General features: G+C 35.1%; 5 protein-coding genes and 1 long non-coding RNA gene across 9 annotated transcripts; 4 read left to right on the top strand and 2 right to left on the bottom strand.

Annotated features, from left to right (window-relative positions):
- The first annotated feature begins 390 nt into the window (after positions 1 to 390).
- LOC108824633 (polyubiquitin 11-like) lies at positions 391 to 1,941 on the top strand. Its single transcript, XM_056995306.1, has 2 exons — positions 391 to 511; positions 619 to 1,941. Exon 2 carries the CDS (start codon positions 768 to 770, stop codon positions 1,749 to 1,751), a length of 984 nt encoding a protein of 327 aa, XP_056851286.1. The 5' UTR covers positions 391 to 511; positions 619 to 767; the 3' UTR covers positions 1,752 to 1,941.
- A 229-nt stretch (positions 1,942 to 2,170) lies between these two features.
- On the bottom strand, positions 2,171 to 3,453 carry LOC108824295 (uncharacterized). Of its 2 annotated transcripts, none has more exons than XM_018597694.2 (4): positions 3,290 to 3,453; positions 2,855 to 2,960; positions 2,733 to 2,773; positions 2,171 to 2,636 (listed from the first exon to the last, which is right to left on the bottom strand). In XM_018597694.2, exons 1-4 carry the CDS (start codon positions 3,312 to 3,314, stop codon positions 2,266 to 2,268), a joined length of 543 nt encoding a protein of 180 aa, XP_018453196.1. In that variant the 5' UTR covers positions 3,315 to 3,453; the 3' UTR covers positions 2,171 to 2,265. The 2 variants fall into 2 exon arrangements, with proteins under 2 accessions (XP_018453196.1, XP_018453197.1); XM_018597695.2 differs by having other exon boundaries at positions 2,171 to 2,633; positions 3,290 to 3,449.
- Positions 3,454 to 9,983: 6,530 nt separating this feature from the next.
- On the top strand, positions 9,984 to 12,479 carry LOC108827157 (IQ domain-containing protein IQM5). Its single transcript, XM_018600504.2, has 8 exons — positions 9,984 to 10,138; positions 10,228 to 10,727; positions 10,804 to 10,897; positions 10,996 to 11,061; positions 11,152 to 11,240; positions 11,334 to 11,421; positions 11,510 to 11,842; positions 11,927 to 12,479. The coding sequence occupies exons 2-8, from the start codon at positions 10,237 to 10,239 to the stop codon at positions 12,281 to 12,283; spliced, it is 1,518 nt and encodes a 505-aa protein (XP_018456006.1). The 5' UTR covers positions 9,984 to 10,138; positions 10,228 to 10,236; the 3' UTR covers positions 12,284 to 12,479.
- A 3,017-nt stretch (positions 12,480 to 15,496) lies between these two features.
- On the bottom strand, positions 15,497 to 16,403 carry LOC108824632 (uncharacterized). 2 transcript variants are annotated; one of them, XR_008938418.1, is made up of 2 exons: positions 16,296 to 16,403; positions 15,497 to 16,209 (listed from the first exon to the last, which is right to left on the bottom strand). It is a non-coding gene; the product is annotated as an uncharacterized LOC108824632 (long non-coding RNA). The 2 variants fall into 2 exon arrangements; XR_008938417.1 differs by having other exon boundaries at positions 15,497 to 16,212; positions 16,296 to 16,393.
- A 629-nt stretch (positions 16,404 to 17,032) lies between these two features.
- LOC108823373 (casein kinase 1-like protein 12) lies at positions 17,033 to 20,344 on the top strand. 2 transcript variants are annotated; one of them, XM_018596553.2, is made up of 13 exons: positions 17,033 to 17,372; positions 17,457 to 17,497; positions 17,699 to 17,768; positions 17,854 to 18,002; positions 18,072 to 18,167; positions 18,238 to 18,308; positions 18,384 to 18,445; positions 18,528 to 18,591; positions 18,670 to 18,754; positions 18,831 to 18,957; positions 19,029 to 19,166; positions 19,282 to 19,379; positions 19,923 to 20,344. In XM_018596553.2, exons 1-13 carry the CDS (start codon positions 17,297 to 17,299, stop codon positions 20,139 to 20,141), a joined length of 1,296 nt encoding a protein of 431 aa, XP_018452055.2. In that variant the 5' UTR covers positions 17,033 to 17,296; the 3' UTR covers positions 20,142 to 20,344. The 2 variants fall into 2 exon arrangements, with proteins under 2 accessions (XP_018452055.2, XP_056851417.1); XM_056995437.1 differs by having other exon boundaries at positions 17,033 to 17,497.
- A 618-nt stretch (positions 20,345 to 20,962) lies between these two features.
- On the top strand, positions 20,963 to 22,765 carry LOC108828544 (glycylpeptide N-tetradecanoyltransferase 1). The gene is made up of 2 exons (XM_018602271.2): positions 20,963 to 21,139; positions 21,302 to 22,765. The coding sequence occupies exon 2, from the start codon at positions 21,306 to 21,308 to the stop codon at positions 22,581 to 22,583; it is 1,278 nt and encodes a 425-aa protein (XP_018457773.1). The 5' UTR covers positions 20,963 to 21,139; positions 21,302 to 21,305; the 3' UTR covers positions 22,584 to 22,765.
- Positions 22,766 to 26,789: the final 4,024 nt, after the last annotated feature.

Here is a 26,789-nt window from a genome sequence, read left to right as displayed (position 1 = left end):
ATAACAACACAACATACATATAGGAATTAGATTTATATTTTAATATATTTTTATTTGGATAAATCTTACTACTATTAATTTTAATCAATTAAGAAACAAATTTTACTAGTTATTAGTAAGATGACTCTAAATTCTACAGTATACGTGTATAACTAACACATTAGAGCTGACATTTTTTTGCTTTATTTCTTTTAACTTCAGTTAGACTACATGTTTGTAATATAATAAAAAACGATCTGTACGATTATGTTTAGAAAAAAAAAGAATCTGTACGATTGTATTTTAAATAAATTGTTTAGATTTTAAGATTCATATTTATCTCAAAAAAAAATCATCCTTTTGTTTTTCAGTTTTGAATCAAAGAAGTAATCCTATATAAGGAACCTCATCCCCTGTTGTATTGAAGTCTTCTATCTCACAAAACCCTAACACCTGATCAGAAAAACTTTCGTGAATTCTTCTCTCCGAAGATCTTTGACTCATCCTTTGATTTTCTTTGGTTTCTGCTTTGGTGACTTTCTTGTTGAATAATATCGTTAGAACCCTTGTATAATTTTCTGCACTTACTTTTTTGATTCTTGTGTGTTAACGAGAAATTGTACTTTTTATTGTTTCCAGATGTCGATGCAAATTTTATTAAGATTTTTACAGGCAAGACCTTAACTCTTGAGGTCGAAAGCTCAGACACCACTTGCAACGTCAAAGAAAAGATACAAGACAAGGAAGGAATCCCTACATACCAGCAGATACTTGTCTTTGAGGAAGAGATGCTTGAGGATTGCCGTCCCTTGGCTACTTACAATATCCAAAAAAATTCAACTCTCCACATGATTCTCAGGTTTACAGGCATGAGAATCTTCGTAAATATTTTACAAGGTAATGCCATAGTGCTTGAGGTCAAAAGCTCAGACACCATTGACAAAGTCAAGACAAAGATACGAGATAAAGAAGGTATCCCCAACTACCAGCAGTTGCTTATTTTTGCCGGGAAAAGCCTTGAGGATGACCGTACGTTGGCTAGTTACAAGGTCCAGAAAGAGTCAACTCTCCATTTGATTCCCAGATGTAGGATGCGAATCTTCGTAAATATGGTTGACAAGACCAGAATAACCCTTGAGGTCAAAAGCTCAGACACCATTGGCGACCTCAAGGCAAAGATACAAGATAAGGAAGGGATTCCTATCGAAAAGCAGAACTTGGTCTTTGCTGGACGTATTACGAAGGATGACTATACCTTGGCTGATTACAATATCGAAAAAGAGAATACTCTTCACCTTGTTCTCATGTTGGCAGGAATTATGAAAATCTTTGTTAAGACTCCCACAGGCAAAACCATAGCCCTTGAGGTCGAAAGCATAGACACAATTGACATGGTCAAGGCCAAGATCCAAGATGGAGAGGGAATCCCTCCGCACCAGCAGATGTTGTTATTTGCTGGTAAACAGCTCGAGGATGGCCGTTTGGTGGATAACAGGATCTGGAACGAGTCAGTCCTACACGTCCATCGTTTAAGTGGTGGAATGCAAATATTTGTGAAAACAATCACTTCTAAAGTCATTGCCTTAGAAGTTGATAGCTCAGACACCGTTTACAGTGTAAAGACAAAGATTCAAGACATGGAAGGAATCGCACCAGACCAGCAGAGACTCATATTTGCTAGTAGACAACTGGAGGATGGTTACAGGCTTGCAGATTATAAGGCCATCATTATTGGTGGGCAGCCCTTAAGGGCTGCCCTTATGTGCCCTTAAGTGTTTGATGAACAAAAAAAAAAAAAAAAAAAAAAAAAAGTTAAGGGCTGCCCACCAATAATGATGCCCTTACATCCAAAAGGAGTCAACACTTCACCTTGTGCTTCGTCTAAAAACTTTTACATAAAATAGACTTTGTCTATTCGTTTTGTTTTCTTTGTTTTTATATTGGATTTTCTCTTACGGATAATTCTTGAGCAATGATATCGGAAGCGCTGCTAGGGGAATGATCGATCTGAAGAAGCAGATGTTTAGTAGTGTTATTGCCCTCGTAGATTTTTTTTCCGTCACAGATCCATGACGTGAAATTTCCCATGGACAATGGAAAATTACCAACGAAGCTCTCTGTTCTTCTCATCGATATTTGAAAAAAAAAACTCTGACAAGATTTGGTCAGCTAAGGTAACAACAATTCAGAGTACCTACAAATCAACAAACTCGATGAAACTCAAACCAAATATTATCACAACAACTCTAGCAAACAAGTTCATGATCATCAATCATACAAAGTACTTCAGTCTTTTTTATTACTACCCCAAGGAGAACAAATCTTTTCCAAACCCTTTCCAAGAGAGCATCCGAGTCCAGCTCTTTCCTTCTCCGGTGAAACAGGGCGAGAAGAACGCTTCGGAGAATCAGAACCGTCAGCCTCATTCTTCTTGGGATGAATGGTTTCAATGACGGCCTCGATCTCTTCCTGTGCTCTCTCGAAAACATTGGGAGCCTTCACTTCATTCACCGGTGTGTTCTCGTCGATATCATCACTCCTTCCATGAGTTTCTTTGTGGTGATGATGATGGCGATGAGGTTTCTCCTTGGAATGGAACAAAGATTTGATTTCTTCCTTAGCCTTTCTCATCACATTCGGTTTCTTCTTTTCGTCTTCTGTCAAATGTGAAACAGAGAACTGAGTCTTGAACAAGAATCAAGAACAGAACATACACAGAGGACTCAATAATAATACACTAGACAAAAGCGAACCTTGTTTCTCGGATTTGAATTCAATCTTGTCAGATTCGTCCCTAAACATAAGCATATTGCAAAATCAGAAAACGATTGAACTCTCATTCATCATCATAGAATCAGACAGAGAGAGAAAAAACCTGGAACTCTTGCGTTGATGAATAGCACCAATAACAGCATCGATCTCCTCTTTGGCTCGTACGAACATGTTTGGTGCTTTGACTTTGCTCTCATCGATGTCATCCCCTTACACACACAATCCATATAACATGAGATCCAAAACTTATCCAAAATGATATTCTCATGACCAAATCGAACATAAACATAAAAAAACATCGGTAATAACGTTGATTAACCTCACTAAAATCACCACTAAACCCCATTAAAATGAATCTGCGACGATAATAACCAAATTGGCTTGAAAAATCTCGAAACAAAACACAGAATCTAATTATCAATTTAATTAAAAATCCAGATTAATACATCATCTCAATCAATCGCACACCATATAAAACATCTTCTCGACCTCCAATTAGGAAAGAAAAAGGAAAAAAAAAAGCTGGAGCAGAATTTACCAGAAACAGTGTTGGGACCAGTCATCTTCTTCTTGCTCTGATCGACGGAGATTAGGATTTTCTAGGGTTTTTGCTCAGAGGGACAGTTTTCAGCGTTGGAGGAATATGTATAATCTGCACAAAGGTAAACTGGTCTCTCTATTTGAAAACGAACCAGACTGGATTACCTAAATATTGGGTCCCACACTTTCAATGTTTTAGGCTCATTTAATTAATCACTTCCACGTAAGCATCTTTTGATGGGCCTTTATTTTGAACAACAGAATTGGGCCTTAGTTAATTTTATGTTATTCCATTAATTTTACACCTTTTCTTGGACAGAAATCTACACGAAAATTCAAATTTATCCGACGTCTTGTCCCTTTTTCAAAATACTTGTATTTTCTTTTTTTTTGTTCAAAGTCTAATTTGTAACTTGTTTTTTGGCCGAGCGATTAGCCCTAACAAGTTTACACTCTACGTCTAAGACGATGTGTTTATCTGACTTATAAGTGCGCAATTCCAAACATCTAATTCAATTCAAACTTTGATATCCTGGTCTCGGGTCAAGCCAAGACAATAAGAAAGGAATGATCTTACAATATAATTTACTTAGAATAAGTCCAACGGAGAGTTCTCGAAGAAAAATTCTGAAGTATATGTATAGATATATATTATTCATTGTTTATTAGGACAAAATCATGGGAACCTCTTTTCAAAATATATTATCTTTTCAAAAAAAAAAAAATCTCATATTATTCATGATTTTAAGATATTTAAACAACAATCTGATAATCTACTATATAGTTTAATACATTTTGAGAACTTTTTCTGAAAACCCTCCTTAATCATGTTCTTATCATATGAAATCAACAGTGAGAAATGAGGTCTCAATAACAGCATCTCTTTTTAGTGCATTTATTCCATTGAGAAATGTGGCCAGCACGTTTACAAAAGAGAAGATGAAACGACTCAATACCAAATCGATACCTAAAAAATGTGGCTAACTTTTTTGAACTTTAATTAGCTAAATTTTACACACAAGAACAGAGAAAAGTTAACAAGAAAATTCAAATCAAAATACACGTAATTACGGTCTTACTTGTTGACTAATGTTATAAGCTATGGTGTTTTACTTGGTAAATGAGTAGGCATAAAGTTATAAGTTATACTTAAAAGTTTAAGAAAATAATTTGTGGGTTAAAATATACAATACTAGCACATACAGTTTTAAGAAATTTTTGTAACTAAAACCCATTTGGTACGACTAGGGTGCGTTTTTGGTTAGTTAAAGTCAGTTCACTATGATTGTTTTGATTGATTTGGTTTAGAAAAATATGTCAAAATTAATCGAATAAAAATGCAGTTTGATTTGATTAGATTAGGGATAGTTTTATTTTTTGGTAGATATGTTGTTTAATTCGGCTATTCTTGTTTGTTTTGATTAAGTTTAGTATAGTTTCATCTAATTCAGTCTAAGAAAACAATCTCCTAAAAGTGTTAACTAGTAAGTACAACAGTCAAAGTAAATTGAAAACTGAATATATATATATATGTTCTTTTTTATGAACAACTTATGTTCTTAATTTCTGTTCGAACCATTCATTTTGTAATTTGGTCTTTGCCATTCTGTTGGTCTTGTCTCAGTCTCTTCGGATAGTGTTTGTAGCCATGTTTGAACTGTCCGTAGGTTTTATCTATGTTCCTAATTTTGCAGTGGCGGGATGTAGTTTGAGGAGATATGAATGTTATATGCCTACTTAGTTTCTCCCCTGTTGTGGAGGAACTCTTTGTATTCTTCTATTGTTGTCCGGTTGTAAAGTTTCAGGCTAAAGATCTAATGAAAGTATTGGTTAGCGAGGAAAAAAAGTAAACGAACCACAGTATAAACTTTAAAATCTCGAATTGATTCGGTTACAAATCTGATCCCTGGTTACACATGTGGTATTCACAAAAGTTTAATATTTTGTGTTAAAGATAACATCACCTATTCAGGAAAAATGTTAGTTTTGTCTGCATTATCTTAATAATACTCTCTTCGTTTCTTAAAGAGTGTCGTTGTGACATTTTTCACACATATTAAAAAAGTTGTTGAAATATATGTAAATTGTAATTAATTATACCTTTTTGACCAATAGTATTTTAGATAAATAAAATTATTTATAAAATCAATGCAGTTTGCAATTAATTTTCAGCTGAAAGTTAGTATAATTTACATTAGAATTGTAAAATGACACTCTTTGTGTAACAAGAAAATGAGTTTAGAATGACACTTATTATGAAATAGAGGGAGTATTGAATAGTGATATGAGTATATATTAACATAGACATGTTGTTTTGTGTCGTGTAAAAGGTGACCAAATGAGATAAATATACCAATTTTTAATTTTTTTGAGCAATGATAAGTAGACCAAATGTCTTTGAAGTCTGAACTAATGAACACGTACGCTGCGTAGTTGACTATAAACAATAATAAGAAGAAGCTCTCTTTGGAAATCCCCAAATGTAAAGGGACCTGACCAAAATTTGTTGACTCTACATTTACACCTTACAGGTTTTGGTGCTCTCTTGTTGTCTGGGAGTATATGGTTGCTTTCTTTGACCGTCATAAATTATACTCATATTTATTTTATTAACATAGTAGTGTTATTATTTGGCTGGACCATTGGGATCAATTAATGAATATATTTTCACTTATCAGATTGGCTTTGCACTGCCATAATCGTAACTCCGTAATCATCTTAATTAAAACTGTAATATGCGGCAACTTGCTTAGTGTCTGTCCCACACCGCGTTTTTTCACCAAATTCGAATGTTATAGAATTGATTTGACTAGTGTGAAACTACCAAACCACAAGAACGAGAAACTAGTCTCACGAGGCTACGACGAAGACAAGAACTTCCTTACACGGTTTATTTACTAGTTGCAACGTTATGATCTAATGGTTTCGCGATATTGCATAGTAGAAGCAAATTAGATGAAGCGTTACTTAGGGGTGGGTACCAAGCAGATATCTGGAAGATATATGACTAGATTTCGACCCGTACAACTGTGCGGGTGTTAATTTTTATTTTAAATATATAAATATTTGGATTGATGGTAATGTAAAGAAAATCAAATGTTAAAAATTAGAATAATAAAATTACATTTAATAAGGAATCAAATAATAATAAAAATCAAATATTAGTTTGTTAATTAATCCGGTTTTGTAGGAGTATGGTTATATTAGAAGTGATATATTATTAAGTGATATTATTAATAATAAATGAATGGTAACTGATTTTTAGTAAGAGTCCATTATTTTAAAAAGAAATCACACATGAATTGAGGTTGTGACTTCTGTTTTATTATATAAGATATTACTTCTTATTATGTATTTATTTTATATTTAATTTATTATGATCCCGACCCGTAATTCAAAGTGTTAGATTTTTTTGAGAAATTTGTTTTGTTTATTCAGTTTATATAATAAATTATTGTATATATAAAAGTTTAAGAAAAGTTAACTTTTTATGCATGTATTATATAGTTTATTAATGTTAAACCATTCTACCAACATATTATATTTTTAGAATAAATGTTTTATATTTATGAAAATAAAATATACTAACTTATCAATTTAAAATAATTTTATTATATTTAGTTCAATATAGTAATTTTAATTAAAATGTTAGATTTGTTAGAAATGACATACTTCGGAATTATTTTGTATTTAATTTACTATAATTCCGACCCGTAATTTAAAGTGCTAGATTTCTTTTAGTAATTTGTTTTGTTTATTTAGTTTATATAATAGATCATTGTATATAATTTTTTTAAAGATAAGTTAATTTTTTATACATGTTATATAATTAAACATAATTGTATATTGCTTTCCAACAAAATCTTTTTAAAATCTTTGTAGAATGTATTTTGGAACATTAATCCATTTAAGTGGCTATTATTATCATTACAATATTTTATAAAATTTTATTTTTTTTATGAATCAAAACAAAATTAAATTTAAATTTCTGATTATATTTTATGACAACTAAAACTTAAATTAATCAATTTTCGAGAATAAATTTTAAAAAGATTTTGAAAAGATTCTTCAAAGATTTTTTTTTGATTTTTTTTAAATTAATATTTATTTTTATCTTAAATATTATTTAATATGAAGATTAATAATAGATAAACATGCAATGTGACCAAGTCTAGTAAGTAATCCATTTTTTTAAAAATCACACATGAATTAGAAGTCATGACTTCTGTTTTAATATAATAGATGTGATCTGTTCCGTTCTGCATAGGTTATTTGATCCGTAACCTTTTCGATATTCGGTAGAGATATCCAAATAATCAGTAAATTTTTATCAGATATGCAATTCTATCCGTAGATCCAGTAAAATAAAATAAAAATATATATTTTATGAAAAATATTAAAAAAGGAAATTTGATATAAAATAATTATATTTCATTACAAATTATTTAAAAACTACATAATTAAAAAAATTTAACAACCAAATAATTAATTCAGTGAATAAAATACTCAAAACTTATATAGATATATAAATATATAATTTTATATATACATGTATATGCATATGTATTACGTATCGGATCGGATATCCATTTTTAAATATTAGTATTCGTGATTTGCTCCGTCTTTGAAAAATATTAATTTTTAGTATTTGTTTTTATTCGTAAAGTTATGGATACCTAATTTTTCGGATCGAATCAAAATGAATAACAGATCGAATTAATTTTTATTGATATTTTGTGCCCACCCCTAGTGTTATTAATTTATTATATATACACACTAAACTACTGTAGAGAACACCAGGATAGAACACCAATCTATTTTGTTATCATGTCGCTATTAAGATAAAATAAGTCCAATCTTCAGATATAACCAGCTCAGCAGCTCACAGGAGATTAATTTAACATGATTATTTTATTTCACAATTATATTTACAGGTGTATTCTTAGCATAATATTTGTAAAAAAGTGTAGTCTTAACATAACTTGGAAAAAGTGTAGTCTTAACATAGTACTTGGAAAAAGTGTAGTCTTCTTAACATAGTACCGAGATACGATAGAAACAAAATACAATACTTCCTCCGTTTCATATTAAGTGTTGTTGTAGAGATTTTTTTTCGTTGCAAAATAAGTGTCGGTTTAGCGTTTCAATGCAAAATTTATTAACTTTATTCTGTATTTTATTTTTCTATTGGTTGAGATGTATGGGTAACGATGTTTTTGTATGAAAAATATGCAAAATTTAATGATTTCTTAATCCGTGTGCACAACTCTAAAATGACACTTATTCAGAAACAGAGGGAGTATTATTTTCTTTCTCTTATATACTCCATTCGTTTCATTTTAATTATCGTTCTATATTTATACACACGTATTAAAAATATATGATTTTGTATATTTTCAAGATAAAAATATAATTACCTATACATCTAACCACATTTCAACCAACAGAAAAATAAATTAAAGAATCTTTTTAATAAATTTTATATTGAAACTCTAAAACGACAGTTATTTTGAAACGAAAAATTTTCCCGCGACAACAATTAAATCGAAATGGAGGGATACTTATTCAATAGACACCTGTTTGTTTTAATGGGAAAACCGCACAAACCAAGAATATTTACCGATGATCCAAAACAGAAATAAAACGCGAATCCGTTGACGGAAAAATTATTAACTAGCAGGCAGTTATCATGATCGGAACAGGAAATTCGGAAATGCACATAAGCTGGAAGGACGACAACATTGTATAACAAAGAAGGACGACATATTCAAAATGCCACGATTCATACGTAACGCCGTGCGTATATCACATCTGTAATCATAAGTTAGCATGTAATATATAGAGAATTTATTTCTCAAAAAAAAATATAGACAATGTATACAATTGCTAACATTTTATCAAGTAAATGTATAAGGTGCTGTTCGTTTGCTCATCTGGGTGATCCATCTAGGTCAAAACTGGAAAACACAATTTTTCGTCAAAACCAAAAAATGCAATTTTCCGTCAAAAACCGGAAAAACATAATTTTCCGTCATAACGAAAAAGCACATTTTTTGCCAAAACTTAGAAAATGTAAATTCCTGCCAAATTTTTTAAAACAAGTCAATTTTAATTATTGTAGTAACAAGTTCATCTCGATGTAGATGCAAGTTGATAAAAGCAAACAAACATAGTTGCATTGAAATGATTCATCTAGATAGATAAACGAAATGCAGAGACGAACAACATCCAGATGGAGCATCTGGATAAAGCATCCAGATGGATCATTTGGATACATCTTTCAGATGTACAAACGAACAGGGTCTAAACTCTTTTCTCAAAAAAAAAGTATATATGTTGTGGTACGCAACAATATAATATAGCGACGTATTCAAAGATGCTCCACGCATGTTACATGCGTAACGCCGTGCGTATATAACACACGCTCAAATATTGCTTCAGGTATGTTATGCAATAGTATATGTATACTTCTAGTAGTGTTATAAAATTGTAGAAGATAAGTCGTGAGTACGATTATCTAACCCATACGCGGACGTATTCAAAGATGACCCACACGCTAGTATGTTTTATAAATCAGAGGAAAACGTTAAAACTTTGAATTAAGACTTAGAAAAATCTTCACTGCGTTACTGCGTATCCCAAACTTTTGTGAAGAAAATCTAATAATTACGTCATATTTTATTTATCAATTAATACATAATAACTTATATATATATATAGAAGACAGAGGGCAAAGAAGAGACATTATCAGAAACAGAGTTCTTCTTTTGTCTCTAATTGGTCTCTCTTTTTTCCGCGAGTAAAAAGATAACAGCGTTCCACGAAACCTCTTTACATCGTATATAGTGTAAGTATATTCCTCAACCTTCGGATTTCAACTGAAACCAGTTTCCTTTCTCGTCTCTTGTCTGAATCATTACTTTTAGTTCTTTACAGGTAGCGTTCATGGCTTTATCTCTTGGGTACTTACAAAGAGGCAACAGTTTCAAGAAAGATTCGCAAGAGTGCGAAACACCGAGACTTCTGAAAAGCCCAGTAAAAATGTATCTGGAGAAGACTTTATCGTTCAAAGATTTGGTCGAGAAGGGGAACAAATACAAAGATGAGAATTTTGGGGTCAAAACGAGAAAATGTGTAAACCTGAAGGGTCCTAAACCAGATAACATGGTTCTTGAGAGGAGTCTCTCGTTCACAACTCTAGTCCAGGTAGAGCACAAGGAAGAAGAAGCAGTCTCGTCTCCAAAACGTAGGAACTGGGGCAAAATGGGAATCTCAGGGAGTTTAACGGCGTTAAGTTTACCACAACCCCCACCGTTTTGGTCTCCGAGACCATCAACCGAGCTTGACGCTGCCGCTGTTACGTTACAAAAGGTTTACAAGAGTTACCGAACGCGTCGAAATCTCGCTGACTGTGCAGTAGTTGTTGAAGAATTATGGTACGTCAAGTTATAATCTTTACAAGTTAAAATCTACAAAAACCGGATATGTGATATGAAATTACGTTTGGTTTAGGTGGAAAGAATTGAAATTGGCATCGTTAAAACCGAACCGAACCAACCAGACGGCTGTGTCTAGGTGGGCAAGAGCTGGAACAAAAGCAGCAAAGGTAATTTACTGTGAAATTGGTCACAGAACATTTTTATAATTTCTTGCATAGTTAATATCATACTTTATCATAAATTGATTGTATGTTATGTTTTATAGGTAGGGAAAGGCTTGTTGAAAGATGATAAAGCCCAGAAACTAGCTTTGCGACATTGGTTAGAAGCTGTAAGTTTATGCTTTATTTAGTTTACCTTTTTTTGACAACTACTGTACTGTATTATGCTTGGATATATAATAATGTTTTTTTATATATAGATTGATCCACGTCATCGGTACGGGCATAACTTACACTTATACTACGATGTTTGGTCAGTAAGCGAGAGTAGTCAGCCATTTTTCTTCTGGTAAATTTCACACAAACTTGGTCGAAAAATATTTCAATTTTTTCGCAATTAATTTAGCTGATTCGATGGCAAACATTTTGAATGTTACCAAAGGTTAGACATTGGAGAGGGCAGGCAAGTGAATCTCACCAATTGTCCAAGAACTCTTCTTCAACGACAATGCATCACTTACCTTGGTCCGGTATGTATTCATAGTAACTCGGTTAATTCAGGTTACCAAATAAGAATATCCAAATTTAGTTTATGGTTCGGTTGGGTTATATTAACAGAAAGAGAGACAAGCATACGAAGTTGTAGTGGAAGGAGGGAAACTAGTCTACCGACAAAACAAGAACCTCGTTGAGACCATCGAAGGAACAAAGTGGATCTTCGTGTTAAGCACGACAAGAAAACTATACATTGGTCAGAAGGAAAAAGGTCGGTTTCAACATTCGAGTTTTCTCTCCGGTGCCGCCATTACTGCCGCCGGTAGAATTGTTTCACACGGCGGAGTTGTAGAAGCTGTGTGGTCATACAGTGGTCATTATCGCCCGACGGAAGAGAATTTTCAAGAATTTATTGGGTTCTTAAAAGAAAACAATGTGGATCTTACTAACGTCAAGGTGATTATAAAAATGAAAGGATATGATTTTCATTTAAATTTAGTTTAAGTACATATTATTGATGATTAAATTTTGTTTGTTCAGTTGAATCCTATTGACGATGATAAGTATATTGTCTCTAATGATGGAAGCACTAAACCGTCAAAATCTGACGGTCAAGATGAAACCACGGTCGTTCCGGTTGAACCGCCGGTACAGGATTCCAGAGAACAAAAACGTTTTATGTGCAAATGGAGTACCGGAAATGGGCCTAGAATCGGGTGTGTGCGAGACTACCCTATGGATTTGCAGATCCGGGCGCTTGAACAAGTCAACCTTTCTCCTCGTGTGGTCAACGGAAAGATGGGATTATTTGGTCCAATACCTTCGCCAAGGCCCAGTCCAAAGATTCGTGTCTCTCCTAGACTAATTTGCATGGGTCTTCCAAGTCCGAGAAACTAATTTCTCATTTCTTTTTCCTGATCTGATCATTCAATGTTCTTTTTGTCACCTCTGATCCTTGGGTGATTCTTTAACATGGGTACAACTTGTACTCATTTCAAATAATTTAACTTTACATCACTTTTAAGGTTGTAATAACCTTTTATTTACATTGTAACACCGTTTCAAAATCATTATTTTATTTAAGAATTAATAATATGATCACATAAAACATAACACAATAGATAGATGCCGGGTGAGAAAATAATGTTTAGATCAGAGGATCTCTAAAATGATTGTGGATCCGTTTGAGCTCAGAGAAAGTGTAACACATGATTCAAGCTTCAGTTTTTGGGCAGATGTGATGTTTTTCATTAACATTGGATCAATTACTTCATCAAGGTTTCTTTTATCATATAAACCTTTCACATATCTTATAATACCTTGGGGGTTACCACCAGAGCTAGTGGAGACTAGAGCAGCTTTGCCAGTGAGAAAAACCATTAACAAGACTCCAAAGCTGTACACATGTGTATATTCTGTCACTACTTTTGTGTAAGCGTATGATGGATCAAGGTACCCTACTGATACTATCACCGAAATCAACTTCTATTCTTGACTTTCCCTCCGGGAGAGTTATTGACATTGAGAGATCGGAAAACTTGGCGGTCATGAAATATTTAGGAAAGCTTGATTGTATTCATTCACAAGGTTCGGTATATATACAAGAGGATCACAGAATATGTAAATATACGATAGCTACAAATATGGAATATATCCTTATCCTAATACCCCTCCTCAAGTTGGAGGTGAGATGTCTTGAAGCTCTAACTTGGAGAGAAGATATTGAAATGTAGTTGAAGGCAACGCCTTAGTAAGGAGATCAGCAGGTTGTTCCTTCGTCTTGATGTGCTCGGTGGTGATGAACTGAGTCTTAACAGCATCTCGGACGAAGTGACAGTCTCGTTCAACATGTTTAGTACGCTCATGGAAGACAGGATTTGCAGCAATGTGAAGAGCAGCTTTACTGTCGCAGAACAAACGCATAGGACCCTGATGCGGAAAACCAAGATCTTCAAGCAACCCTTTAAACCACTTGAGTTCCTTTAGTGTGTAAGCCATTGATCTGTACTCAGCTTCTGCGGAGGACATAGATACCGTATCTTGCTTCTTAGTCTTCCATGATACTGATGACGAGCCAAGGGAAACAACGTAAGCGCTGAGAGATCGACGACTGTCGGGACATGTACTCCAATCAGCATCACAATATGCCGTGACCTGTAAGTTATCATCGGCACGAAGGAATACGCCTTGGCCTGGGCATCCCTTGAGGTATCGAACGACGCGAAGAGCGGCGTTCCAGTGATTGACTGTCGGGGCTTTCATAAACTGGGATAAGATGTGAACGGTGTAGCAGAGCTCAGGACGGGTAAAAGTAAGATAAATCAATCGTCCCACCAACCGACGGTAAGCAACATGAGTTGGGCATAACGGCCCATCTTCGCTGGAGAGCTTGTGATTTAGTTCAATGGGGACGAGAGAGGGTTTGCACGCCAAGAGCCCCGTTTCTGCAATGATGTCGAGAGCGTACTTGCGCTGAGATAAGAAGATACCATCCTTATTGCGAGCAACTTCTATACCAAGAAAGTACTTAAGCTTGCCGAGATCTTTCATGTGAAAGCAGTCACTGAGATAGTTCTTAAACTTCTGAAGAGTAGATATATCATTACTGGTGATGATAAAATCGTCAACGTAAACCAGTATATGGAGAGTAATCTTTCCGTGATTATAACAAAACAATGAGTAATCAGCTTTGCTTTGAATGAAACCGTATGATATCAAAGCATTACTGAGTTTTGAGAACCAGCATCGGGGAGATTGTTTAAGACCATAGATAGACTTCCGGAGACGACAAACTTTAGTTGGATCCGGATCCTCATAACCTGGAGGGAGTTTCATGTAAACTTCTTCTTCCAGATCACCATGTAAGAAGGCATTATGCACATCCATCTGGTGTACTTCCCATTGTTTGGCTGCAATGACCTTCAATAGAGACCGTACTGTATTCGGTTTCGCAACTGGTGCGAAAGTTTCTTTGTAATCCACACCCTCTTTTTGCCTATTTCCGCAGGCTACCAAACGCGATTTATGACGATAGATCGTTCCGTCGGAGTTATATTTGATCTTATGAATCCATTGACATTCGATCGCTTTCTTTCCTGCAGGAAGTGAGGTAACATCCCAAACATGATTGAGCTCCATAGCTGTATATTCGTCATGTACAGAATCGCGCCAAACTTTGTCTTTCATTGCTTCCTTATAACTCCGAGGTTCGGTGGAGGCTGTTATGGCTGCGACAAAAGCGCGATGGCTAGGAGAAAAATGAGCATCAGAAGTGTAGCTTGAAATAGGATATAGGATGTTACCTGAGGCCGTCGTAGAGGACTCGAGAGAAGCAGGTGACGAGATGAGAGATCGGACAGTGAGATGATGTTGTTCTTCACGAATGACCCGAGAGTAAACCGAATTCAAATCCGGTAATGGGTCTTCATTAATGATTTGGGAGCGGAGATTGCTGAAGCGTGCATCGTCCAAACCAAATATGAATTTATGAACTCGTGAGTCTTCACGTTCTTTTTCTAGAGTAGCAGCAGCAGCGCACGAACAAGAGGGTGAGCTGTTGAGATTTTGGAGTTCTTCCCAAAGCTTGGAAAGTTTTCCAAAGTATTCCAGGACTGGTTTCCCTTCCTGTCGACAATTGGAAATCTCATCTTGGAGTAGATGTTTACGAACACCATTGTTGACTGAGAATCTGCGTTTGAGAGAGTCCCAAAGCTTAGAAGCATCGGAGACATGAGTGACTGTGGATCGAATCGCCGGATCAATGGACGTTCTTATCCACCCCACAATCATAGAGTTAGCAGCAATCCATCGAGCTTGATCAGGATTTGCGTCGGGTTTGGGGATCGAGCCATCAATAAAGCCGATCTTTTGCTTGGCCATGAGAGAGTTGGTTAACTCTGTCGCCCATTCGGAATAATTATCACCACGAAGAAGCACTGAGGTAATTAACGCGCCAGGATTGTCCGAGTGATAGAGTGTGTAAGGTGTGACAGGCTCTCTGAGCGAGCTTGTCACGGTACTTGCTTCAGCCGACATGTTCTTCGACTAGAGGAGAAGAACGAGGCGAGAAAAATTAGGTCAGAATCTTTTCTGCTCTGATACCATGAAATATTTAGGAAAGCTTGATTGTATTCATTCACAAGGTTCGGTATATATACAAGAGGATCACAGAATATGTAAATATACGATAGCTACAAATATGGAATATATCCTTATCCTAATTGGTCAAGTTCCTGTCCAAGACAATGTTTCTTGGCATAATAACTCTATGCATGATGATCTTAGGGAAGGCCATGTGAAGATAAGTCACAGCATTTGCAATCTCTTTGACAATCTTCAACCTTAAACTACATGGCAATATAGTTTAAACTCCTCGATCATTCAGAACCCCATGATCGGCATTTTCAAACAGGATAACCGGAAGATTAAACTCGAGACAGCATCCAGATAGTCTAAGAAAGTTGTTGTGGTTACTCATCTTAGCAGACAAGACAATGTCATTGTAAACCTCGCCCATTCTTTCTCCTGTAATTTTATACTTCAAGAATCTTTTGATCAAGTAAGACTTGTCTTGGATGATACCTTTATACCAATTATGGCTCCTCTCATAAGTGATAAGACAACTGGAATTGAAGTTATTGGTGGCTTCAAGGATCTGATAAGAAGAAAAACTGCATTTAGGAACTGATTTACCGTTGCAATGGGCGATAAGTTATTTTAGAAAGATGCTTCCATTTTCCAAGAACCTCTTGTCTTCCATGTTCCTAGAAGATCCATATCTCAGTTTTTGTTTCAGCTTTTTCCCCATCGTTTCCATTTAAAGACTACTGATTTCGAGGCAAAAAAAATGTTAGTTTTCCTCATCGAATATGAAATACCTTAGATCTGAATGCATAAAAGATACGAATACCTTTTCAAGGTCAAAATGAATAAAATGGCAACCGTTGACCTTTGGAGAGGTACTTATCTCACATTGAAGGCTGACACGTCTTTCCCACTCTCATAAACTGGAGAACAGTTATTTATTTTCGACCGACAACTGAGTACAATTATTTAAATATCTTCCTCGTACTACGTATGATTAGAATGTAGACCAGTAAAGTCAATATAGGGAGAGATAAAAAAAACGAATCACGTGCGAATCGCATTTGTATTGAGAATTAACTGTAGACCTACTCATTAGAGGGATGTGAGGTCACGTGGCAAATGACCTTTACCGGTCACAAACGGCACGCGTAGCTCTCACGTTTGGTGACCCATTTCTCACTCGAAGCCAATCCAAATTAATTCAATTTCTTTTCTTTTTTCCTGGTGATAAAAAAAAAAAATTTATTTTTAAACACGCGTGATGTACCGTACGTTCATCTACCCAAAGGAAACCGAAACAAAATCAAAGAACCGATTTGGGTATTTATAATTCAAATTGGTAAATATCCTCCTCCTATATCTACTGAAGCACTAAAGGAAGGTTTTTAACATAACGTGTCGTTTGAAAAGTGAAATAAATGATTATAGAAAGTGTTAAACGTAGCATTATTGTTAACCGGGTTACCGGTTAAATCGAACCGGAATTTAATGGAACCGGGCACCAGCTGAGAATAAGGAAAGAGAAGAAAGAAAAAGAAAAGACCCAAACTTTGAGAAAAAGAACAATCAAACCTTCCTTTCCTTGCCTCGTGTTTCCAATTCGCGTGAAGAGAGAGAGAGAGAGAGAGAGAGAGAGAGAGAGAGAGAGAGAGAGACATTCCTTTTGTTCCCAGATCGCGATGACTAATGGGTTTCTCTGTTCTCATCCCTAGTTTCCCAGAAATATTGAGATATTTGCTCTGATTCTGGTGTGTTAGGGTAAAGTTTTCACCTTTGGAGTCTGAATCGTTGGTTGAGAAGATTATCATCCTTAGTTAGTTAGGGATGGAGCGTCTTGTGGGAAACAAGTTTCGGCTCGGACGGAAAATTGGAAGCGGTTCTTTTGGAGAGATCCATCTCGGTTCGTTCTTTTCTTTTTTTACCTCATTTTTTGTGATTTTTTCTCAAACCCTCTGCTTGCTAACATTGGTGGGTGTTTCTTTAGGTACTCATATTCAAACCAATGAAGAAGTCGCCATCAAGCTTGTGAGTTCTTTGCTTGCTTTGCTGCTAAATTTGGTTTTGATTAACAGATATTAGAGACAATGTCTCTTCTTTACTTTATATAAATGACATTTGCTAGAGCTTACTAAGTTACTTGAATTAGTTCAACATTATATATAATTTGTGACAAAAGTATGCTGATTTGTTACTGCTATATAAGTCTAATCTTAATTTTCTTGGCAGGAAAATGCAAAGACAAAACATCCACAGCTGCTCTATGAATCCAAGTTATACAAACTTCTACAGGGAGGAAGTAATAAACACTTCTTCATTCTCTGTTTTTTTTTTCTTTTTTTTTCACTTAGTTCTTTTATAACCTTTTTAATTATGGGGGGCAGCTGGTGTGCCAAATATCAAGTGGTTTGGTGTTGAAGGAGAGTACAATGTTCTGGTCATGGATTTACTTGGTCCTAGTCTTGAAGACTTGTTCAATTTCTGTAGCAGAAAACTTTCTCTCAAGTCCGTCCTCATGCTTGCTGATCAAATGGTACCATCTCCCTCTCTCTTAGAGACTTGTTTAGTGTTTACTTTCTTATGTTTCTTTTCTAATATTCAGATAAACCGTGTTGAGTATTTCCATTCCAAATCTTTCCTTCACCGTGATCTCAAGCCCGACAATTTTCTCATGGGTTTAGGAAGACGTGCAAACCAGGTTTCTCATTTCACTTTTGAATGTTATTATATGGGAAGTGACTGACTCCTTCTTTTTTATGTCTAAAAAGGTATACATTATCGACTTTGGACTTGCTAAGAAGTACAGGGATAACACTACTCATCAGCACATTCCTTACAGGTGACATATGATTGGATTTGTAATCAGTCTTCTTCTTCTCTAACCTCTGATACACTGTTTTTTCTAACTTTGTAGAGAAAATAAGAATCTAACTGGAACTGCAAGATATGCTAGTATGAATACTCACCTGGGAATTGGTAAAAAAGCTTTGACAACAACTCTGCTGTATATTAGATATTTCGTCTTCCTTATATTTGTCTTCCTTTGTATCCCCTACAGAACAAAGCCGAAGGGATGACCTAGAATCTCTTGGTTACATTCTCATGTATTTCCTTAAAGGAAGGTGAGTAGTATTAATCCACCCACCTACAAATGTTTCTTCACATTCTTTAATACAATGTTTCTTTTGTTTCTTCCTAAGTCTTCCATGGCAAGGACTCAAAGCTGGAACCAAGAAACAGAAGTACGAGAGAATCAGCGAAAAGAAAGTCTCTACATCCATTGAGGTAAAAAACTAAACTTCTCCTTCCACAAATTCTTCTTCTTCTTTTTCATTAACAAGTTGCTCATTTTTTGCTCCAGTCTTTATGCCGTGGTTACCCATCAGAGTTCGCATCTTACTTCCATTACTGCCGCTCGCTTCGGTTCGATGATAAACCAGATTACGGTTATCTCAAAAGAATATTCAGAGATCTCTTTATCCGCGAAGGTTCTCTCTCTTTCTTTCCCTGTTCTTCCCAAATCCACACTTTTTCTTTACATGTTTTCTTTATCTCGCAGGGTTTCAGTTCGATTATGTCTTTGACTGGACCATATTAAAGTATCAACAATCACAACTAACAGCTCCTCCATCCCGTGGTCTGGTAAGTCCTGCAGCTGGAACCAGTGCGGCTTTGCCTCCAGGATTGACCTACGCAGGTGAACTTTTTAGAGGACGTTTATACAACAATTGAATGTTTAAAGCTTTTAAAAAACGTGGCAAGTTTTTTTAGCACTTTTGTTTGATTGTTTGTTTGGTGGTGTTTACTTGAAGGGGAGGAAGATGGAGGAAGGCCACCGATGGATTCATCAAGAAGGAGAACGTTTGACAACTCTGGCAACTTGTCAACATCTATTAGAGCAGCCCCTATGGTATGAAAACAATTGCTCTCTAGAATTAAAGAGTTTTTTTTAGCAAATCTAATAGCTCCAAGTTGTAAAACAGATTCTTAACATTTGAAATGTCAAGTTACTGAAAGAAAACCACCCACGTGCATAACTTAATTTTCTAAAACATTTTTATTGTAAAATTGACATTTTAGGGGCTAGAAAATGTTGATTTCTTTTTAATCAAAAGGAAGTTTTCTACTTATGTAGCATATTTTTAAAACTTCAAAACTTGTCAGCATTCCAAATCAATCAGCTAATTAAGTTCCCTGCTTTCAAATGGGAAAATGAATTTTTTTTTTAAAAAACACAAACAACCTTAGAAAATCTCGTTTTTATTGGTGGTGTAAATGACATTTTCTTTAAGTGGGGACTTCAAAAATTGGTACAGAATTTTATTTGTTCTTTTCATATTTCATGTATTATTTTCTTCTGATGGGATTCATTTTTTTTTTTGGTATTGTAAATTGTTATTCTTGTAATTATTTTAAAAAGACAGTAAATAATTTTTCACAATGTTTTTAACAGATGCATAGCTCGTCGGTGTTCGCGCAATCAGCAGGATCATCAAGAAGATTAACATCGGAGGAGCTACAGAAATCCCGTGCGGGCGGCGGATTAAGAAACACACCGGTGGTTACAACGCCGGAAGGGAAGAGGTCTGGTTCCACCAGAAAACATTACGACTCTGCGGTCAAAGGAATCGAGAATCTTCAATTCTCCAGCGAAAGGTTTCACCACCATTGATGATCCATCCATCTGTTAGAGAAAAAACATGTCGTGCTTGTTAGGAAGTTATTAACTATGTAGTAGTAGTCTTCGGCTCTATATTGGAGAAACTAGAAAATTTGCTACTTTTTCTTTTCTTTATAGTTTTGCTTTTGATTCTTTTTTCTAAATTTATTTTGTTGGGATTTGTTTTGTTTAACTACGAAGGAGATTTGAAGTCATCGTATATTCATTCGTATGTATATTTTAGTTATAGCTTTTAGCAATAGTGAAAATATACTTACTCCCTCAATTACTTTAAAATGACAATTTTAGAAAGAAAACAAAATTTCACAAAGATAAATATTTAATGTGTTCTATGAATTTTTAATTTGTTGATAATAAAAATGACAACTTCATAAAGTAATTAAGTTTATTAAACTATTATTACTTCAAAAAAGAATTGTCAACTGAAAATTTCCATCAACAAATTAGTCAAGCAACTTATTCTTTATATTGTTTGTATTAAACTTAGTTGAATAGCAATTGCAGTATTTGCTAAACTTGATTATGTATTTAATTTATATATAACTTATCAGGTGGGATGAACATCTAATCAGTTTTTAACTACTCCGACGTTTGAATACTTGTAAGATGTTCATGTGTGTTTGAGACTTTTAGTGGTAAATACAATGTGTGTTGAGACTTTTTTAGTGGTGATTGTATTTAATTGAAGACAAATAAAAGGACCATTGATAAAGAGGGTGGGTAAAAATCAAAATAAAAAAGGAATTAAGAGGGTGCAAAATGAAATAAGCTTAGAATTATAAGATTCTATCCGGCCCCCATTGGCCAATAACATCAAACCTCACGCCTTCGTCGTCTTCCCCTTTATTCTTTTCTCCTCTCACAAACAAGACTTCACTCCGTCCTCCAACCCTAATAATCTCCTTGATCTCGAATCAAAGAGATCCGATATCCGAAGATCTGAAATCGGCGAGCATCTACAAAAGAGTCTTCCTCTTCGACCAAAATCAGTGAGTCCTCTTTTCTCGCCTGATCTCAATACCGTAAGATCTGAGCTCGATCTCCCTAGATTCATTGTTCTGAGTTCGATCTCGTGTTAGACTTATCGATGTGACAATTTAAAATAGTTTATTAGAAATGCATTAGTGATTTTTAAGCTGTTGTAATCATAGGAAAATGGCAGACAACAATCCACCACCAGAAGAGAACCAAATCGTCGAATCCAAGGACGACACGTCACTCGAAACCATAGTCCGACGCTTCCAAGAATCAATGTCAGACTCAAAAACCCACAAGTTCTGGGAGACACAGCCCGTGGGCCAGTTCAAAGACATCGGCGACACTTCTTTACCCGAAGGCCCAATCGAGCCCGCTACGCCCTTATCCGAAGTCAAGCAGGAGCCCTACAACCTCCCTTCCGTCTACGAATGGACCACCTGCGACATGACCTCTGACGACATCTGCTCCGAGGTGTACAACCTCCTCAAGAACAACTACGTCGAAGACGACGAGAACATGTTCCGTTTCAACTACTCCAAGGAGTTTCTCAGCTGGGCGCTCCGTCCCCCTGGCTACTACCAGAGCTGGCACATCGGAGTCCGCGCCAAGACATCCAAGAAGCTGGTTGCTTTCATCAGCGGTATCCCCGCGAGGATCAGGGTCGGTGAAGTGGTTGTCAAGATGGCTGAGATCAATTTCTTGTGCGTTCACAAGAAGCTTAGGTCCAAGAGGCTCGCCCCCGTGATGATCAAGGAGGTGACTAGGAGGGTTCACTTGGAGAATATCTGGCAGGCGGCGTACACGGCGGGTGTCGTGCTTCCCACGCCGATCACCACGTGTCAGTACTGGCACAGGTCGCTTAACCCGAAGAAGCTGATCGATGTCGGGTTTTCGAGGCTCGGTGCGAGGATGACGATGAGCAGGACCATCAAGCTTTACAAGCTACCGGAAGCGCCGGTCACTCCGGGTTTCAGGAAAATGGAACTGCTTGATGTCCCCGCTGTTACGCGGTTGCTGAGGAACTACCTTGGGCAGTTTGGTGTGGCGACTGACTTTGATGAGAACGATGTTGAGCATTGGCTTCTCCCGAGGGAAGATGTTGTGGACAGTTACTTGGTTGAAAGCCCTGAGACTCACGATGTCACCGACTTCTGCAGTTTCTACACCCTCCCGTCGACTATTCTTGGTAACCCGAACTACACGACGCTGAAAGCTGCTTATTCCTACTACAACGTCGCCACGCAGACCTCGTTTCTTCAGCTGATGAATGATGCGCTGATCGTCTCTAAGCAGAAGGGGTTTGACGTGTTCAACGCGCTGGATGTGATGCACAATGAGAGCTTCTTGAAAGAGTTGAAGTTTGGTCCGGGAGATGGTCAGCTTCACTACTATCTCTATAATTACCGTTTGAGAAGTGCATTGAAGCCATCGGAACTTGGGCTTGTTCTCTTATAAGCTCCTCTGAAAACTTGTTTTTGATGTCATTAGTTTGGTGTCGGTCAACAAACTTAAATTTCGTGTTTCTCTTTTTTTTTCTCTGTGTCTGAACAATTTATCTCATGGGGGTTACTGAACCTGCAGTTTAATTATTTTGGCAATGCGATTTTTGAGTTTTCTATAAAGTCTGATTACTGTTACTTGTGTAGTTAGTTGTGTGCATGTCACTCTGTGATTTTCAGACTTTCAGTGGACAGTGTTAAGATTCTAATGCTCGTGACAGAGGAGGTAAACTGAAAATTGTGAGTTACTTCCTAGAGACGTCAACAGTCCTTCACAGAACTTTAACAACATATTTCATACCTTTTCCTAATCATAACTGATTTTTGTTTGTTATTTAATTCTTGTAGATTGAGCAAAAATATTATTTTATATAACAATTAATTAAGTTTAATTCTTCACTAGTAATTCTTCACTGAACCTTTTGAAAAAAAAACTCTCAATGGCATAATCTTGCAAATCTCAACGAATGGGTCATAAATTAATGAAAAGGGAGTTTAAATTTCTGTCCATATAAATCTCTATATGAGCAAATGGGTTGTTCTGATTTGGAAGTACCAGATTTGAAGGTGTTGTTGACCTCGTTTAAAAAATTCAAACAAATTATGTAAAAAAGTTTAGATAAATAAAAGGAAAAAACAAAATAAAAAGACAAAAGCAAAACAAAAGCAAAATATAGTATTTTAACAATCAAATACTTAAAATATATTAAGCTCTAAATAATATTTTTCAACAAATAAACAATATTTATTTTAAAAAATTTCTTATGTTATGACTTTCACTCACGTTGAGTTGTGACATTTCTGCATCTTGGATTAACTTAATTGATTAATTAAAATCTTGATCTGTTTTATTTTGCTTTCCGGTCAACAGCTGAAGGTAAAGATTCATTCACAATCGATAAATTTACTGGAACAGTGGGTTACCTTCCACCGGAATATACAAGCACAATATTTTATTTATTCTCAGCCACATATACATAAATGCTTTTATAATTGTAATATATTTGGTTTATGGGACAAATAATATCTCATTTTATTATTACAGTGACAAGAAGGATTACAAGAAAATTGGATGTATACATCTTTGGAGTGATTCAGATGGAACTAATAACAGGACAAAAAGCTATAGACAAAAAACGATATGAAGTTCCCCAAATAGCTATCTGATTCATGAAACTTGTCAAAGATCACTGAAGAGAACCGAGGCAGCATTTCTGAAGTGGCTAAACTGGCCAGTCACTGTTGCGCCAAAACTCCCGAGCAGAGACCCGAGATGAGCTATGCTGTCGCTGTGCTTGCCTCGTTGACCGAACAATGGAAGCCCAGCAAAGTTGAAGAGACGAAATATGGTTTTCTTGAAGAACTCAGAAAGAAGTGGAATGATCATCACAGATTGGAGGGAAGTAGTGGTCCGAGCAGCTCTTAGAAACTCATGTACATATATCTGTATGTATTTATGATTGTCTATTGAAAACGATAGATTACTTCATGTATTAATGAATGACTCATTTTATCTATGTGTAACAGGTAGTACCTTCACTCACATTGAGTTGTTACATTTCTGCATCTTAGATTAACTTAATTGATTAATTAGAATCTTGGTCTGTTTTATTTTGTTTTCCGGGTAACCAAGTGTTGAGACAACATGTCTTAATATTTCATATAATAACATGCATTGAAAAGTTTTATTTTGTTTTTAGTCTTTTTTTCTGAAGAACCTGGTCATTCTGGATGTTTCTTATAATAATCATATGCACAAATAATTTCCATAGTTTAGGATAGAGGTTATATACGCTGTAGAAAACCCGCATATTGAGAAGGATCACATTCATGTTATCTCAAAACATTCAAACAATTTTGATCAAAACACAAATTTAGATAAATAAAGCAAAACAAAAACAAAGTAAAAGCAAAATAAAAGCAAAAAAAAAATACTCTTAGAAAAAAAGATTGTGACTTTGATGGCTATGAAAGTTTCAGTCATTAATTGATATTTAACATTAGACTACAATAGTGATTGATTATCTAGAAACCTCCTGTTTTTTGTAGATCATCTAACAAAAAACAACACTGTTTTGCATCTAGAAAAAGATCAGAAATGTTGTTTTTTTCATCTATCACTACTATTGAATCTAATGTTGATTTTTCATCTATCACTACTATTAAAACATAGTCAATTTTATCTACTTACAAATAGTTAGATTGGACCATTACATTTAACAAACTTTCTTATTATTTTTAGATTGGCAATATAAATATTTTTTTAAAAAGTTATGAGGGGCAACTGCCCCCTACTTACCTAATGTAGTGCCGCCCCTGTCTGTAGTTGATTGTATTGATTTGTTGAGCTGTGTTAGTTGTAAAAGGAACTAGTATATATTTTACACTTTGCATCATAACTAATAATGGTTCATTAACAGATACATTCAGAAGGGATAGAATCTGGACTTCCAGTGGCACTCAACGGGAAAGCTCTCTTTCTCCAACCACCTTTCTCTCCGAGCTTAACACACTTTTGCACTTGAATCTCCATAACTTGGGAATTTTACTCATCAGCCTTTGTTGCATCACCTCGTCACCTTTTCCACAAGTCTCTGCTTGCCGAAGTCCCATAATCTTCACATTTAGCAAATATTGAAACTCCATGTACCATATACTGATGTTGTCCTGTCTCCAACGACTGTATTTGAAGATTAAAAAGTCATGTAATATATTTGTACGTAGAAGAAGTTGATCCAACTCTTGGTGTAACTTTAGTTTGAAACCACAGCTTCATCTTCCACATTTGCAAATATTCACACAAAAGGTCCAAACAAAGGCTTACATGTAAAACTGCCCAATTCATAGCCAAACCAATTGACTGTTCAGATGCCGAGTCTGATCTCAAAACCACTGCCAGTCTAGCGGTTTATAATGCCCCAAACCAAATTTAAAATTTATGGCTCTATACATATTTTATCAAGATCACAAAATAATCAAACAACAAAAAATCAAATTTAGTAAACAGTTTACAAAACTTTTATTGTTGAAATATATATTTTTTCTTACATTTGTTTTCCCTAAAATCATCCACTCTATATATAGTTACATAGTTGTTTCAATAGAGAACATAGAAAGTCTATTTTTTGTGACATGGTATAACTCAATTTTTTTAAATTAATGTTCGTTTCAGAAAACTTTTTTCAGTTGTGATGACTAATATCATAATGGTAAATAATATACGATAAGTAATTTATGTGTGTTTAATAACATTCTTCCAATCTTTTTAAAAAACTAAAGCACTTCAATAGGTTATCAAACTTCACAAATCTTGCTTTTCGAAGAATCTTCGGTTCTATAAGTAAATCATCACCTGTTATGTGTGAATCCATACCATTCCGTAAATAATTTATAAAAAAGAAACTTAAAATCATATATTAAAACTTATACAACCATAACAAAAATTATAAAATCATTTATTTTGATTTACAAAATTATAATATAAAATTTAATAAAAACTTAAAAATCTTTTACGAAGGTTTCTGAATCATTTAAAAGACATAATAAATTATTTTAAGATATAAAGAATAAAAACTATATTATTTCTAATGGAAATTACAATAGTTGTATCTTAGAATTTTCAAAATATATCATACTTAATATTTTTATACTTGATACAATATTAACTCTAATTCTATGAAAATAATCATTTAAACTTTGCCAAAAATTAATATTTAGCTAAAACTTTTTACAAATTTTATTTATTTAAGAAATACTAATAAGATTTTTGTAAATATGCCTCCATAATTCGGATATCCTAATCTATGGCTTGTGTGGTTTGTCCACTGGGCCACCCCTAATATTGAATGGAATTCGTCACAGCACAAATCTCCGTAGCATTTGAAGTAAAAGCTCAAAAACATTTAAAAACACAGAGTAAGTGAAATTTAACCTCGATTCATGCTTTAAACACAAGGCCCGGTTATTACGAGCCCATAAGTAACGGACGCAAAACCAACACGACGTTGTACTTTGAATTACATTAGCCAATCGAAACTATACACGTGTCACTCTAGACGAAGAACGTTCTACGCCTCAGTACTTACCACCAATCAGAGAATTACACGTGGAGAAAAGAGTCTCGTCATAGGCCAGCGGTTCTATTCTATCCTCCTTCCTTATC

Source organism: Raphanus sativus, chromosome 9 (assembly GCF_000801105.2).
Source record: "Raphanus sativus cultivar WK10039 chromosome 9, ASM80110v3, whole genome shotgun sequence".
NCBI classification, from domain to species: Eukaryota; Viridiplantae; Streptophyta; class Magnoliopsida; order Brassicales; family Brassicaceae; genus Raphanus; species Raphanus sativus.
The sequence above is the reverse complement of the archived record's forward strand: the minus strand, read 5'-3'. Positions and strand labels throughout refer to the sequence as shown.